The sequence below is a fragment of the Carettochelys insculpta genome, chromosome 4, assembly GCF_033958435.1.
Source record: "Carettochelys insculpta isolate YL-2023 chromosome 4, ASM3395843v1, whole genome shotgun sequence".
NCBI lineage: Eukaryota > Metazoa > Chordata > Testudines > Carettochelyidae > Carettochelys > Carettochelys insculpta.
The window spans coordinates 49,097,861-49,115,417 of record NC_134140.1 but is presented as its reverse complement, the minus strand read 5'-3'; the positions used below and the strand labels follow the sequence as shown (position 1 = coordinate 49,115,417).

The 17,557-nt window shown below is 43.4% G+C and overlaps 2 protein-coding genes across 3 annotated transcripts in view; one reads left to right on the top strand and one right to left on the bottom strand.

The window, feature by feature from the left end:
- The window catches only part of SPATA18 (spermatogenesis associated 18), a 49,834-nt gene extending 49,224 nt beyond the window's left edge, over positions 1–610 (bottom strand). The window contains exon 1 of the mRNA XM_074992098.1: positions 305–610. Within this exon, the coding sequence (XP_074848199.1) occupies positions 305–391 (87 nt within the window). The 5' untranslated portion in view covers positions 392–610. The remainder of the gene's footprint in view (positions 1–304) is intronic.
- Positions 611–8,073: 7,463 nt separating this feature from the next.
- SGCB (sarcoglycan beta) lies at positions 8,074–16,676 on the top strand. 2 transcript variants are annotated; one of them, XM_074992754.1, is made up of 6 exons: positions 8,074–8,124; positions 10,821–11,030; positions 13,068–13,253; positions 13,385–13,576; positions 15,010–15,141; positions 15,778–16,676. In XM_074992754.1, exons 1-6 carry the CDS (start codon positions 8,095–8,097, stop codon positions 15,976–15,978), a joined length of 951 nt encoding a protein of 316 aa, XP_074848855.1. In that variant the 5' UTR covers positions 8,074–8,094; the 3' UTR covers positions 15,979–16,676. The 2 variants fall into 2 exon arrangements, with proteins under 2 accessions (XP_074848855.1, XP_074848857.1); XM_074992756.1 differs by lacking the exon at positions 8,074–8,124 and adding an exon at positions 8,462–8,609.
- The last annotated feature ends 881 nt before the right edge of the window (positions 16,677–17,557 follow it).

The window sequence follows — 17,557 nt, the reverse complement described above, 5'->3', positions numbered from 1 at the left end:
GCTTAGTCCCTCACCATAGCCTTCCCCCATGGTCTACATTTACAACCGGAAGCAGCCACAGGTCGAGTGCCCATTCCTGCCCCCCGTTCCTTTGGCAAATTGGAAACGTTAATTCCCGCACTGGCTCACGCTACCCAATCCCTCTCAGGCGCACAAGATGCACATGTCCAGCGAGTCCAGCCTGGGATGGGGGCGAGAGGGGGCTTTTCTTCCCGTGGTTAGGCCGGCAGATGACACCGGCCGCCTCTTGAGATCCCCCAGACAAGCCGGTGGTTAAAATCGCCCCGACGTCCTCCGTACTCACGCGGTAATCCTTATACCAGCTCTCCAGCTTCTCCTGCAAAATCCCGCAGCTCTGGCTGGCGATTAGCCTCCGCAGGCTGTCGGCCATGGTCACGCCGCGCTGGGGAGCCGGGGCCGCGCGGCCAGGGGGCGCTCAGCATAGACCAGCCTCCCCCCCGGGGACTCCGCAGCAGCAGCAGCAGCCGCCCCGGCACGCTACCCAAGGCGCGGCCCCCGCGGCTGCTGATGGCGCCGCCTCCGGCCCGGGCTCAGCGCTGCCACCTCCTGCCGCCGCCGCCGGGCTAAGGTGAGCATTTGTGCTCGGCTATTGTTAGCCGCACTGACGTGGGCCGGGCTCGGGTGCCAGGGACGCCGCGGCCGCGCCCAGGGGCCGCTTTTTAGTTGTAGCAACGCGGTGACCCCGCCTCCCGCTGCCCCGCCCCACCCCCGCAGCAGGGGGCAACCCGGAGGCGGCGGAGGGTGGGCGCTGCTACCTCCTAACTCAGCCCCGGCAGGAGAGTTCCACAGGGAAGGCGAGTGCTTTCTCCTGGGCCCACCCGCTACCCTTCCCACGCTGTCCTCTGTCCTCCTGAGAGCCCCTCTCGCTTGTTTATGTTCCAGGCGCCTTTGAGGCAACAAAGTAGCCATTACTGGGCGCAACTTTTGCAATTTAAGACGGATAAACAAAAGCCCAGGAGGCTTCTTTTAAGGGAGTGTCTTCTCTTCGCAAGCAGATCTCTCAGTTACATCAAGCAAGGATGAACCGTCAAGAATATTCCCCAAAGGGTGAGTTCTGGGTACGTGTCTGGCCCTGGACCGAAAAAACAAGCAGGTGTTGTTTCCTTTGCTTCTGCTGCCTGGCACTTCAGATGTCCTGGGGCTGCTCTGACTTGGCCAGAGGATTTCAGTCCATCTCCTGAGAGAGCAAAGGGATCATTCAAGAAGTGTTCCAGACAAGACTTGGCTGATTTGTTGCCTGGGAAGTACCAGCACTCTTTGCCCTCAGTTTCCCGAAAATTGTGAAAATGTGTCTGGTAGCAAAGAAAATTAACTTTCACAAAGGTTTTGGCATAGTTTACCTCCCCTGAGCCTTTGATGTTTAAGGCTGAGCTCAGACACACAGGAAATGGATCTCAGATTAAGCAGACAGGATATAACAGAGGTTCCCTCAAACTGTGGTGGCTGGACCTCTGTGGTTCTGTACAGCACTTTTTGTCACAGAATGTTGGCTGGCCTTTCCTACTTGCAGGAGAAAGAAACAGGACAAATGAGGGAAATGAAAGGAAAAAAGTAAACCTGTGGTTTCCTTTCTTCAGAAAGGACAAGATCCTACTGCACTTAGCTAAAATAACTAATTATTTTCTTAATATTACTTCCCTGTATGAACAATTATTGTAGCTGCCACTAGGATGTTACAGGAGCCAGAATGAGAGATGTTCTGCAACTGCAAATATACCTGGCTATATCTTCGTCCATGTGTCAATCTCTCTAAAATGTGGCTCACAATCCTGAAAAAGTGTGAAACCTGTAATCTTCTCAATACACATAAATGAAATATTTCTATTATGAACAGGCTAGAGAACAAGGGCTAGTGGGTAAATTTCCATCTGGTCCATTAATTTCATATATGTATGGGTTTAAATGAAACAAAACCAAACTCCTAATAAGTCTATTTCGAGAGCCAAATTCATCCCTGAGAACCACACTCCAAATTTATAACATTTGGAAGAACAAAATGTGTTTTATGGCCTCACATCAGACAGCATTTTTCTGTTCAAAATAAATGGTAGATTTACATGAGAGAGAGCAGGATACCAAAAGAAATAATCAACTTTGTATGTTACATATTAGAATCAAGTTGAATTCTACTGTATTGACCTAGATTCTGTTTTGAGACCTTCATGTTCAAGATGCAACAAATGGAAGAATGTATCCTTTATTAATTATTATTATGACTTAGAGTTGGCACTGCGTTTAACTATTGTTCTGCTGGAATCCTATCATCTTTCAAAAAGTGTTCTAACAGAGAACTATGTGTTCTGCCATTGTGATGGAATAGTTTAAAATCAGGGCATGAAAGATTTCAGCACTGCAGTTGTAAAAAGATATTTTTGCATCTGCAAAATGTCTAGAGCACGCTTCCTATGTGTAACTTATTCTATGCTGTTGAACAAATTACTAGCACTATAAGCATAGCCAGTGGAGAGGTGATTTTACTGGTCTTTCAACCAATTGAAACTTTAAAGGGCATGATCCATAGTCTATGCAGACTGAAGGATGCCTACAACCAATTCAGCTATTCACATTCAAATACTAACAGAAACAGGACAGTTGTGTTGTACAGATTTGGGACATCATTGGAGAATTCACATCCAAACAGCAGTGGATGGGATTAAAAACATGGTTTTAATCTGTGACACGCATAATGTTGTTCTACTATCTTTTATATTCCTTAAAAAACCTGTATTCATTTTGCTCAGCCCCAACAAAGTTAAAAATTAAGCACCTATCAGAAGCAGTAAAATGTAATGTATATGAAAATAGACATTTGATTCTTGCTCTTACAGGATGTGCGTAGAAAGGAGTAAAATGGGGAAGAAAGCCCTGATTGTATATAAAGAGGGTAATGTGTGTCTGCAGAACATATGCTCCTTGCCTTCTGAATTGGTTTGCACAAGATCTATGAGGTCTAAAAGGGAAGGTCATAATATGTTGCCCTTTGTAGGGCATAGATCTCCCAGAAAAAAATGTACATAGGAATTTGCTTCTGTGTGATTCTCTCCGTGTCTGAACCCATATTCTGAGAAGAATGCAACAAGAGTAAGCCAACGAGAGCACAGCTTAACAGCTGTATCAGCAACAGACAACCTAGGTTATTGATTGGTCTGCTTGAGTGGCCTTGCTTCATCTCAGTGGACCCCAAGATTGTTGTAACCAAAACCAGGCCTGCCAATGGGGGGGAGGGCAAAAGGCAATTGCCCCCCAGGCACAGCTTCACATGGCTATTGGGGTTAGAACCGTGAGCTGGGTGGTGCTGACGGTCACATGCCCTAGGTCCCATCCGTTCTGCCATTGGCCCCTCCCCTTCTGGGATGCAGAGCCAGGCTACCTTCCTACCTTTCCTCAGGGCCCACAGCTGTTGTCAGTCTTATGGACCAAGACAGTCTACCAAGCTCTCTCAGAGGTCCAGAGAGACCTGGGCCACTTCCATCTTTTGAAGCCCCTAGCCATAATAAAAATAAAAAATGGTGAGCCATGAAAACAATATACGACACCAAATTAGGCATGAAACATAATTTGAATATTAGTAACGCAGAGCCTTTTTCTGTGCAAATCACTAATTATTGAGGGAGGCACATAAAAAGAGGTTGCAAAACTTAGCAAATGTCAAAAAATTAACAAGAGTCTAAATTTGAGGTCCCCTTTGAGTTTGAGGCCAACGCCTAGCTGTGGATACTCCACTAATCAGCTGGGGGACATGTGACTGTCTCCTGAATTGCTCCACAAGTACCCAGCTCATAGGGAACACTGCAGAGCTGTATCTTCTGTTTCAGTTCCATGAATATCCCATTGGGTAGTGGGATTGTGACATCAGAATTAAGTCAACAATCATCACTCTTCTCTCCTTTTGGTTCACTGTCCCCAGTGAGATTGTAATATTAGAGTTAATAATCAACATCTCCCTTTCTTTTCTCTTTTCCATATATTTAGTCCTTCCCCAGCTCTTCCCTTAATAAATCTGCATAATGATGTTCAGTCTGCATGCCTTGTTTGCTTGCCTCTTCCACCACCATCTCAGGTGCTTTCTTCCATACCCCTCTCAATATTGGATTGCCCCTCCTAAGCTGGTTCACCAAGCCACTTCTAATTTAGATCTAGTCTTCCTCATGCTGTCAATTTATCAGGGGGAAAAAATTGTTCCAGCATACCATACCATACTTTTACTGAGCAAGTACATAATCATACTGATTTTGCCCCATTTACCAAGTCAGTTAATAAATAGTAAATTTTTGTCATTACCAACTTGGATCTGATTTGAAATAGCTGCCTGGAGAGAAGTCTGTCCTTTTTGAAGAAAGAAGTGTATACGGCTAAACTGTTGTCTTAACTAATGTCTTCACCAAATGGCCCTCCCAATTAGATTGTTTAAATTTATTTACTTTTAATTATCTAGAATATTAGTTACATGGAAAGGGGCATTTGATTTTAAAAATAATAGATTTAACCCATGTCCATTTTCAATATAAATAATTTATAAAATAAAACTTTACCTCCATGGAAAGTATTCGCTAGTACTTAAAAATTATCCGTGTTTAAAAAAACAACACAGGAGATCTCCAGCAAGCTATGAAATTGTATTATTATTAGTTTTACTGGCATGCTTAGTGTTTTCAAAACCAGACAGATTGTATGATCCTTGCCCCAACATACTTACCCACAAAGGTAAGATCCTGCATATATTTATGTTATGGAGGTGTGTAGAATTTGTGCATCAGCCGCATTCAGGTGCAAATCATACCCACCTCTGGCAGATGCCTGAATAATCTGTCTCATACATGTTAGCTGAGCAACACTTGTATAGCTTGTCAATGAAATAAAGAGGCATGAAGGTGAATCTGTGTGTCAGATTTTCCTGGGAACAGAGCACTGAGATAGAAAGATTTGTGTCAGACCCCTCCAGACAGTTGAGATTCATATACTGGACCTATATATAGAATGCTTCCGCCACTGTGCACAGACAGAGATTGTAGAAAAGCAGCATCACTTACCCCTAAACCTCAGCCGTGCAGAATGCAACACCATCAACAGCCTCAGAAACAACTCTGACATTGTCATTCAAGAGGCTGACAAAGGACGTGCTGTTGTCATCATGAATAGGACAGACTACCAAAAGGAGGCTGCCAGGCAACTCTCCAATACCACTTTCTCCAAGCCACTGTCCCAGGATCCCACTGAGGAATACACAAAGAAACCACAGCATCTGCTCAAGACTCCCTACAAAAATACAGGAACAAATCTACACAGACACACCCCTAGACCAGGTCTATTCTATCTACTACCCAAGATCCATAAGCCTGGGAATCCTGAAAACTGCATCATCTCAGACATTGGCACCCTCACTACAGGATTGTCTGGACATGTGGACTCTCTACTCAGATCCTAGGCTACCATGCTCCCAGCTTTCTTCAAGATACCACCGACTTCCTTAGAAAACTACAATTCATTGGTGACCTTCCTGAAAACACCATCCTGGCCACCATGGATGCAGAGGCCCATTACACCAATATCCCACATGAAGATGGACTTCAAGCTGTTAGGAACATTATCCCTGATGAGACCAAGGCACAAATGGTGGCGGAGCTTTGTGACTTTGTCCTCACCTACAACTATTTCAGATTTGAAAACAATTTATACCTTCAAATCTGTGGCACTGCTATGGGTACCCGCATGGCTCCACAGTATGCCAACATTTTTATTTTGACTCGCACATCTGATGAAACGGGTCTTTGCCCACAAAAACTTATGCTCCAAAATATGTCAGTCTATAAGGTGCCACAAGACTTCTTGTTGTTCTCGAAACATTTTTGGCTGCCCTGGAACAAGGCTTCCTCAGCTGCCGTCCCCTAGCACTCCTCCTCTACTTGCACTACATTGATGACATCTCCATCATCAGGACCCATGGGAAAGAGGCTCTTCAAGAGATGCACCATGATTTCAAGTTTCCACCCCATCATCAGCCTCAGCCTGGACCATTCCACACGAGATTCACTTCCTGGACACTACTGTGCAAATAAGTGATGGTCACATAAATACCACCCTATACCGGAAACCCACAGACTGCTATGCTTACCTACATGCCTCCAGCTTCCATCCAGGGCACAATACACGATCCTTGTATACAGCCAGACACTAAGGTACAACTGCATTTGTTCCAATCCCTCAGACAGAGACAAACATCTACAAGACCTTTACTAAGCTTTCCTGAAACTACAATACCCACTTAAGGAAGTGGAGAAACAGACTGACAGAGCTAGATGCGTACCCAGAAGCTACCTGCTACAAGACAGGCCCAACAAGGAAAAGAAGAGAACACCACTGGCCATCACATACATCCCCCAGCTAAAGCCTCTCCAGTGCATCATTGATGTATAACCCATCTTGGACAATCGTTCTTCATTCTTACAGACCTTGGGAAGCAGGCCAGTCCTTGCCTACAGATGGCCTGCCAACTTTAAACAAATTCTCACCAGCAACTATAGACCACACCACAGTAATTCTAAACCTGGAACCAATCCCTGCAACAAACCTTGGTGCCAACTCTGCTCACATATCTACACCAGCGATATCATCACAAGACCTAACCACATCAACCACACCATCAGGAGCTGTTTCACTTGCACATCTACTAATATAAGATATGCCATCATGTGCCAGCAATGACCCACTGCAATTTACATTGACCAAACTGGACAGTCTCTGTGTAAAAGAATAAATGGACATACATCAGGAATGGTAACATACAAAACGTGTAGGAGAACACTTCAGTCTCCCTGGACACTCAGTAACAGCTCTACAACAAAACAAATACTTCAAAAATATACTCCAGAGAGAAACTTGCAGAGCTGCAATTCACTTGCAAATTTGACACCATCAGCCAAGGGTTAAACAGAGATTGGGAGTGGTTGGCCAATTACAAAATCAGTTTCTCCTCTCTTGATGTTCACACCTCCACATTAGTTACTGATAATGAGCCACATCCTCTGCGACTGAACAGACCTTGTCAACTCTGGCCCTCCCCTTGACCCAGACTCCCTTTCTAAACCCTCCTCTGGAACCTCCCCCCCGTGCATCTGACAAAGCGGGTCTTTCCCCATGAAAGCTTATGCTCCAAAATATCTGTTAGTCTATAAGGTGCCACAGGACTTCTTGTTGTATATGGAAGTAAGGCTCACCAGAGGAGCCAGTGCAGAATTTTAAGTGAATTTACATATCAGACTCATGGGGTTGCAGGTATGAAATGGATAGTGCCAAACTAATCTGCCATGTGTCATTGACAAGGACTAGTTGAGTGTCACATTCACCAGGGGAAGACGGTTGGGAAAGAAGGACGTTTCCGTATCATACTCACACTGGGTGCTGCAGGGGAGAGAGAATGGGCTGTAGCTCAGCCACACTCTGGTATGTGTCCCCCATCTGGTGGCTGGCTGAGCACTTCACAAACCCCAGTGAAGGATTTAGCCTTACCCCCAGCCTGGAGAGGTGGAGAGGAGGATGTAGACCACCCCCGCATGGAGCACCCATGGGGATGCTACTCCAAGACAAAATAGAATTACCTGCGAGTCACTCCTGAGACCAGTGCAAAAGTGGGAGCCTTTGAGCCTTTGGGAGAAGAGCTACTGAGACTGAAGGACAACAAGGGGGGATACTCCTGGGGTCCGTTAGAGGTTTTGTCCCAAGACAGAGCGAAGTGGAGGAGCCTTGCAGAGGACAAGGGTTTAAGTGGAGTAAGTCAACTCCTGGGAAACTGAGGCACAGAGAGGACAAGGGACCCTTGGCAGACCAAGGAGCTGATCCAGCTTTCCTGACTCCCAATCCACAGGCTCCTGCTTCCTCCCTGTCACTGGCAGGGCTCCTGCATTCTGGGGTGCCGGGGTAGGTGACTGTGATCAGAGTCCTCCACAGACCCCTGCCTGGCGGAGGCTGCCGTGGGCCTGGCGGCGGGGCGAATCTCCGCCCCCTAGAGCCCAGTGGGAGGGGAGGCGCCAGTGGCCCTCGGGCGCCAGGGCGGGACAAGAGGTGCTGGAGAGGAAGATGGCGGCGGCGGCGGCGGCCTCTGAGCAGGTCTGGGGCCGGGGTGTGCCGGGCCGCCCCACCGCCGCGGGCGGCACAGCGCGGGTCCCGGGGACAGTGGCCGCGGCCGAGCCGCTCCCCGGCTGCTGTGCGCGCGCCGCCCCCGGGAACGGCCGGCCGGCCTGGGGGGCCCGACTGCTCAGTCCGGCCCGCTGAGCCGGCGGGGCCTCGCGAGAGACATACCCCCCAGGCCGCTGCAGCTGCTCCGGCCGCGGGCCCGGCCCTAGAGCCTGACACCGCCCGGCTGCACCGGGCTCGGCCCCTGTGCCGGGGTTAGTAGCCGGAGGTGGCCTGGCGCAGCCCCGCCCCCCTTTGGCGTGTGGGGAAGCGGGCCGGGGGAGGCCCTTTGCAGAGTGATTGCCTGTTCCCCAAATACTGCGGTGACACACACAGCTTCGGCACTGCTGGCTGCCCGCACCGCGGCCTTTCCCTTTGCAGTGGGGCTGGGAAGAGTTCAGAGTTGTCGGGGAGGCGAGGTAAAAGCTTTCTTCGGACCATCTTTCTGTTGATAAAAGGGACAGGTTTGACCCCGGACTGCTTTAGGTCAGTGGTTCTCAACCGGGGTGGGGTACCTGCGGGCCTTCCAGGGGTACGTCAGCTCAGCTAGCTGTTTGCCTGGATTTACAACAAGCTCACATAGAAAATGATGGTCAAAGTCGGTACCAGCCCATGTCATATAGTGACTTGAAGTTTGTATGGCTCTGTGTTTTACCCACCCAGATTTAAATACAATATTAGTATTCTAATTCTTTTATTTTATAATTTGATGGTAAACCTGAGAAGATGAGCAGTTTGTCAGTAATAGTGTGTTGTAACGTTTTGGTAATTTAAGGTCTGATTTTGGAAGCAAATAATTTTTAAAAGTGAGGTGGAACCTTGGTCTAGCATGTTCCCATCAGTCTCCTGAAAGGTTACACTTATCCGCAGATATTGAGAACCACTGCTCCATGATATTCAGGCAATTATTCAGAAAATGTTTTCAGAATTTCTAGAACATTAAACTTACTTGATTATCTTGATTATTTGAAAAATTTTTATTCTCATAATACAGGTGGGATTACTGATTTCTCTGAGGCCCCACTTGAACAGGCAAGACTAGATAAAAGTGGAATGAAATAACTACGTTGTGTAGCTCACATTTGTTTGAAAAATTAAGGATGACCATTCACAATTTGTGCAGCCAAAAAAATAATGGCTCTTTACCAGTTTGCAATAGATTTTTGTTATATATACTGCCAGCTATTGTTGATGGGGGATGACAAATTTAGATACTCATGAAAGATATACATACAGATTTGCAAGTAAGTATTCTGTATGATAAGAAAAGGAGGTTTTCTCATTCACATATTGTGAATTTTTTTCATGTGCTTGTTGTAGCACCGCAGTTTGTACATCAGTATATTGCTATGTAGTGTAGTTCACTGTAAATAGATTTGAGATCATATGCTTTATTTTATTTAATTTGTACTAGAGTGATGGTTTATCGACAGTGTTTAAATATGGGTTAGGATAAACGTTTAATCCAGAACTCTGTTGTCCAACAACATCCATAATCTGGCAATATTTTAGTTAGCTGAATGACCACTTATCATTGATTTGGCCCATGTTTCCCTGGTCCCATTAAGTTGGTTTCAAGCCACCAGTTCTGGCTCCCAGTGTTCCGTGCTGTTATTTATCTGTAGTTTAGCCCTAAATATCCACTAAGAGCCCAGTAAACAGGCGAAGTGTTAATAATGCTCTTAGACAATATTGACCTCCCATGGTCCAGCAAATTCTCTAATCTGGCACGGGTCTGGTTCCGAGAGTACTGGATTAGAGAGGTTCAACCTGTAGTTTCAGTCTGGTTATTTGCATTCTTTCTAAGAGCTCGTCTATACTTCCAGGAAGATCAACCTGTCATGACTGATCTGCCAGAGTTCAATATCATGCATCTGGTAGAGACAGGGAAAATCGATCTCTCTGGGGTCGCCAGGTGACCTGTATACTCCTTGCTATCATGAGGGGTAAGGAAGGTCAACAGCAGCAACACTCCCTTTGACCTTCCTTAGTGAAGACAGTCACATAACTCAATTTCTGATGTCGATTCTAGCTCTGCAATTGTTGTAGCTAGAATTGCATATCAAAAATCGACTTGCAGGTCTAGCGTAGACCTGGCCTTAGAATAATAGAGGGTAAAATGATCAAAAGGGTGTCATCATCCATCTCCAAAGTGGGTCTTTGCCCACGAAGGCTTATGCTCATACATTTCTGTTAGTCTGTAAGGTCCCACAGGACCCCTCAGTGAGATAATTGTATGGTTTGTACCATACTTAGATAAACTCACTAAGAAACTCATACATTAGTTCACAGGGAGCTAAAATAAATGTTTGGATGCCTATGAGTAGTCCCATTATAAGGAACATATCTTGTATCTGCCCCAAAATGTAAATACATAATGAAATTCTTTACAACTGAAATTTAATTAGCTACTGCAACAGAATCACTGATTTATAGATGCTTTATTAAAAATCAAGACATTCTTTATAATTGGTTTTAAAGTACCGCTATATTGGTATCACTTAAAAATAGACAAACTGAACTTTGGGATAGCAGACAAAGATGCCATTGGGTCACACTCTTTTATTATGCATGTTGATTACCTGCAAAATAACTATGTACTTTGTCTCATGCTTTGTGTCATGCTGCAGCAAAGTTCTAATGGACCTGTGAAAAAGTCTATGCGTGAGAAGGCTGTGGAAAGGAGAAATGTTAATAAAGAACACAACAGTAACTTTAAGGCTGGATATATTCCAATTGATGAAGACCGTCTCCATAAAACAGGCTTACGGGGCAGGAAAGGAAACTTGGCTATTTGTGTGATTGTTCTCCTCTTTATTTTGGCTGTCATCAATTTGATTGTGAGTATAACATTTAAGCTAAAAGTGACACCTGGGCATGCTTGTTTTAATTTTAATTGAGTATTTATTAAATAAGTACAAACTTTCTCTAGCATAAATCAAAATACTCTGGAAAGCAAAATCTTGAAGTGTATTAAGGGTGATTAATTTTTTATGTGCCTTTCCTGCTCCCTTATGGTATCAGAAAGAATAACAGTATTTTGTTGGTTTTTATTAGCAACTAGTCCCCAATCTTTTGGGTTTTTTTCAGCGTGACTAAACAATGATTTTTTTCCTCCCTTTTGCTGCATTTCTTTTCAGGATTCTCTGTAATTAAAAATAGCATCATAATGTTGCAAGATATTTTACAGAGATTAGAAAGACAATGGTCTTGCCAGAAAGAGCTTTTACATCCTCTCATCTAAGGCTATGTTTAGACTACAGCAATTTGTCAACAAATTTTTGTCAGACGATATCTTCCGACAAAACTTCTGTCAACAGCTCGCAGCCACATTACCAAGAGAATCGCAAAAGTGATCCAGGGTGTCAACAGAGAGCGGCTGGACTGCCCAGCCACGCTCTCAACAAAACCTGTCAACCGGAAGCACAGCAGACGGGGCTGCCCAGTGTCCCAGAAGCCCTGTCTGACGACAGAGGGCCCCCAGACTGTCCAGACTGGGTTTCTGTCAAAAGATCTCTGTCAACAGAGGCGTTACGACTCGTGGGGTGCGGGCCAAGACTGTCAACAAAAGTGCTGCATTCTGTTGATTTACTGTTGACAGAACATCTTGGGAATCTGGATGCTCCCTGGGTTTTGTTGACAAGACCCTCTAGTTAGACATAGCCTAAGAGATTACATGTATCACCACCACTGCGGTGCCTGTGCCCCTGTAGTTAGGAACAGGAATACTGTGATTACTCCCACAGCCAGAGCTGTACATCAGAAACAATGAAAAATATTAGCAGTGCACAATAAAATTATTCTTAATGCTTTCAAGCCAGCAGATCGCAGCAATGCTGTATGATCATAACTGAATTGTACATTAGTTTTCAGAATTCATCCTGTCCACTCTGCATGCTGATTTGCTAGTATAATTCACTATTTTAATATGCACCTTTGCTTCTCCTCTCCTTCAAATAATAAAAGCCTAGCACGATATTCTGGGCTGCCAATGTCCTACGACCCAGTGGAACTTTGTGGCAGGCTCCCAGCCTGCCACACCCCTGCGTGCTGCCTAAAGCAGCCAACTACTGGGGCCCTGTGCTAGTGGGAACTGCCTGGGTTGTACTTGCAGGCGAATACAGTGTGCAAAGTCGTTCCCCCGCTCCTTCCCACAGGGAGGCACAGCACAGAGATGTACATAGCCCCCTCAGTTGGCCACTTTGAGTGGTGAACAGCGTGTGGCAGGCAGGGAGCCTGTCTGAGAGTTACACTGGGATGCTGACCAGGAGCCGCCTATGGTAAGCATTTCCCAGCCAAAGCCTGCATTTGGTACCCCACATCCTCTCTCCCCCTCAACTCCCCACCCCTGGTCACAAGCTCCTCCTGCCCCAGATCACAACCCAAAGCCCCTGCATCCCTTCCTATGCTCCTTTCCTAGAATCCTATCCTTCATCTGTACCCATTGCTGGACCCTGCACCCTCCTGTACCCCAACCCACTACCCCAGGTTATAACTCAAACCCCCTGAACCACCTCCTACACCCCTGCTTCTAAGCACGACTCTCTTCCAGACCTTGCACTGCCCTCTCCACCCCTCCCCCAAAGCCAGAGTCCTCTCCTGTTCCCCATACCCCTTCCCAGAATCCACATCCCACCTCACTACTCAAAGCTTCATTCTGCATCTAATCTCCAGTCCAGACCCTGCACCTCCTCCACTAACATAGAAGAATGTGGCCCTTGATCACTTACAAATTCTTGGCATGGCCCTCTATCAGAAATTATTGCCCATCCTTGAAATAAATGGTCATTTTATAAAAAAAAGTATTTTGATCACTCTTTTTCCTGCATCTGTGATATTACAGTAGATATGAAACTATGTTTGTATTACTGTTCTAGATCACACTTGTCATCTGGGCTGTGATTCGTATTGGGCCAAATGGTTGTGACAGCATGGAGTTTCATGAGAGTGGGTTATTGCGTTTTAAACAAGAATCCGACATGGGAGTTATACATCCATTATATAAAAGTACAGTAGGAGGCAGGCGTAATGAAGATTTGGTTATAACTGGAAATAACCAGCCTGTAAGTTACAACATGAGTTGAACATATGTCGTTAACAATATGGGGGAACTACAATATTATTATTGATTGTAACTGTAGTAGCAACATTTTTGTCACATTTTAAAATCATTTTAATTATTGGTTTTCTGCAGATTGTATTTCAACAAGGAACAACAAAACTCAGTGTGGAAAAGGACAAAACCTCCATTACCAGTGATATTGGTATGGAATTTGTTGATCCAAGAACACAAAATACGTTGTTCAGCACAGATTATGAGACTCATGAGTTTCATTTGCCAAATGGAGTGAAAACTTTGAACGTACAGAAGGCATCTACAGAGAGGGTATAAACTATTTGAATAGATCACGTTTTCTTTTAGATAAAGACTAACTATGGAATTGAATTGTTGCAAAGTAGGACTGCAGTTTGTGTTGGGACTGGGCCATATTCAAGTAAATAGCGAAGTATAACCAGCAAAGTATTTTGTCACAAAATAACTGTTGCAAAAAGTAAACAGTCAAATTCTGAAGAAAAGTCATAACAACGTTCTTTTTATTGTACATTACTGCAAGTGAGAGAATAAATTAAGATAAACTAAAATGCTTTAATTAACCACCCTAACATGTAAGGACCAGAATACCCAAATTTATTTTCATTTGCTATTGGAATTTTTGTGTCTGTTCATGTACCAGCATTATTGACTTGTACAGCTACCAGTCCAGAAATAGCTTGTTATGTAATTATGATTGTTGCAGAGGCTGTGGAGAAATCAGATTATTTTAAAAGCTCGGTTCTTTTTAAAAAAAAAAAATCATAGCAAGGGTGCACACACCCAACCTGTGCCTATTGCTTTCTTGGTGGTAGTTTTTATTCTAATGAGATGCTCAAAAGTCAGAAGACACATTGTAAGAATTTTTTATTTGCAGTTAAACTGATACGTGAACAACACTGACATTTCAGGGTTCCATGTTTATCAATTTGAATTCCAGATGAAGTAGGACCCATGTATTAATAAAATGTACAAAGTTTTCCAATTGCCAACTCTACAGATTCAATATGGGATCCGAAAGTCAGGCTCTGAGGTTACTTTCTTGCACATCATCATTTGTAATAGGTTCTTCAGGCCACCTTAAGATCTTAGTCACAGTTGTGCAACCCCATTGCTTTCAGTAAGTTTACCCAGGTTAGTTGCTGTGTACTTAGAATTTAGTGAACAATCTGGCACAGTCTGTCAGATGTTTAATCTGCAGAGCTAATAGGAATAAAAAGTAAACTTGTTTTTGTACCTGAAGTAAACAGGTATGATTCTGAATGCACACAACAGATCTGAGCAGAACAGAAAGATAAGCCATTTTTATACAGTCACTTTTCAAAACGAGATGCTTAAAAAGAGGGTTAAATTTGACACCTAAATTACTTATGTGTTCGTCTAAATTCCTATTATACTTAAACCTAGCCAAATGATATGCAAGTATAAGTCAGATGGCAGCCTAAGAAGTTAATCTTTTTATTGTGACACAATTTTTCTAAGATAAATAATCCTTGCATCTAGATATGACTAATTTGCTCAGAGCAATAAAAAACTGTAGACACTTTAAAGGCTTTGGGAGAGGGATATACAACATGCATTGACTGTGATATAGTCAGATTTTTAGCAGTGTTGCTGTAATTTAGAGAACTAATTTAATAAATCTACTTCATGACAAGCAAAAATTGAACTTTTTAAACTGTATCCACCATTATTTGATTATTCTTGCATAATTTTTCCCTTTTAAGATTACCAGCAATGCTACCAGTGACCTAAATATAAAGGTTGATGGACGTGCCATTGTTCGTGGAAATGAAGGTGTTTTCATCATGGGCAAGACCATTGAATTTCGCATGGGTGGTGATATGGAACTAAAGGCAGTAAGTATTTTAAATTGAGAAAATTCTTCATACTAGTTCCAAGTTAAAATGAAGAAGAAGAAAATTAAGCTTCATTTTTGGATGGATTCAGATCTGTAAATTGAGAATAAAAGTCTAGTTTAGAAGCAGTTCCATTTAATTCATTAACTTCTAACATTATAAAAGCAAGTAATATTTTTTTCATCTTTTTAATTCAGTGACTCAGGAACTCTGAGTTAGCAATTATTTCATTGCTTATTGATATAATGTTTATTATGAGGACAGTCTGAGGTGGAGAAGAGGTTAAAGGGAATGTTTAAAGGCAAAAATAGCCAATTTTATAAAATTGATGTTTAAAGTCTAGTTCATTCTGGTTCACAAGCGGGCTTGGTGGGCTCATTATATTGTGTCTCACACATTTAATTACTACAATATTGGCCTAGGAGTAGAATGTCAAGTTATGCTGAGGGTCAGAACCAAGAAGTGAGAGAGCTACATTCACTCATGATTATTTTTTTAAATAACTTTTTATGAAAAGATTTTAGATTTAAACAAAATAAACTGTCTCTTGTTATCTTTAGTATAGCTTTGAAAATAAGACATTGCTTTGCACCTTACTTCTTTTAGGTGATAATTGTATAAATATTTTATTATTAGGAAAACAGCATTATCTTAAACGGAAGTGTAATGCTCAGCACATCTCGACTGCCAAGTTCTTACGGGGAAAAGTTTAATAATGGTGACTGGCTGCGCTACAAGCTCTGTATGTGTGCAGATGGAACTCTGTTCCGAGTTGAAGTGAAGACTCGCAACATGGGCTGTCAAACTTCAGTCAACCCTTGTGGAACCACACATTAAACACTAATACCTGGGTCAAGAGGAGGCATGAGGAGAGTTCATTTATGTTTTTACATTTTTGTGTATAAAACAGTTGCATGCCAATTATTTTTGTTTTCTACACCAGTTTGTTACAATGTGTGTTACATTTTTAGCACAGCAGTATTGTCTGTTATATATTCTCAGTATTTACAGTAGAGTATTTACTATAATAATGGATCTGATTTAGCAGATACTTGAACACGTGTATATTGAAGCATGTGCTTAAGCACCTTGCTGAATTGAGGCCAGTAAGAGATTCACTGGGGAGGGGGATTGATCCTACATGATGCTGAGTACCTCCTGCAAAGAGTCCTTGATTCCTTGCCTTTGAAGTGCTGTTTCACTTCCTGTCACCTCAGAATTCCGAGAAGTTGCTGGAAATCTGTCAGGGTGAGCTATAGAGTTGGGAGGATGCACATTGTTCCACAGAGCCACTTTTGTGCTCTGTAGATCATTCTTTAAGAAGTGGTCACTGGGGAAGGAGGGAGTCAGTGGCAGCATGGCTTCACTGGAGCCGTGCTCCGTGGGGGTAGAAGGAACCCAACTCTAAAGGAACAGTTGGGAAGGCTCTCTCCAGTTCTTTAGAGAGAAACTCTACAGCTATGGTTACACTTCAAGCATCTGTCGCCAGATGTTTCCGTCAGAAGAGATTTTCCAACAGAATGTCTGTTGACAGATTGTGGCCTTACACTAAAGCAGATCTAAAGCACGATCTCCTCTGTTGACAGAAAGTGGCCAGACTGCCTGGCCCTCTCTTGACAGAATGGCAAACCGAAAGCTTAGCAAACAGGGCTGCCCAGTGAACTGGAAGCCCTGTCTGTCGACGGAAGCTGCCCAAAGTATCCACACGATTTTTGTCATCGGACTCTGTCAACAAAGGCCCTCTTCCTCATCTGGGAGAGGCAGAAGTTTGTTGGTGAAAGTACCAACTTTTGTCGACATACTATCGACAAAATGCATTGTGTGGACTCCCCATCAGTTTTTTGTCGATAAAATTCTAATATAGCCTACAAGAAGGGGCCAACAGGCATTCTGGCTTCTTATATATAGATATGTTTTATGCTGATCTTCAGCCCACTCTCAAACCTTCATTTTTGCACCCATAATTATTCAGCATGCAGTAAAAGTTCAGTCTCTAAATAACTGCTTTGTAGACAGAATCTGTGCCTGACATTTAAGCAACCATTTCTCTATCTTCAAATAGCCATGCTCACACTATGGATGCAAAAACGGGCTAGTTTTCAAAACTGTAAATGCAGTCAAATCTTCATTTAAATATATTCTGTTTTTATTTGCAGTAGATGTATGTTGACTGTTAGCATCACAATAAGAAATTGACAATTTCTTTTGATTATTTTCATTTAACTAGAGATGAGCGTATGCTGACTCATTTGATCCTTAAGAAGACATGAAGAAAAATCCTTGTCCAACATTTTAGGCAGAACTGGGGCAATCAAATATTGTATATTTAGAAGCTTGTATTCTACTTCAAAAACCCATTTTTTAATTTTTTTTTTTTTTTGGAGTATAGCAAAGCAGGATCTATTCAGATACATGA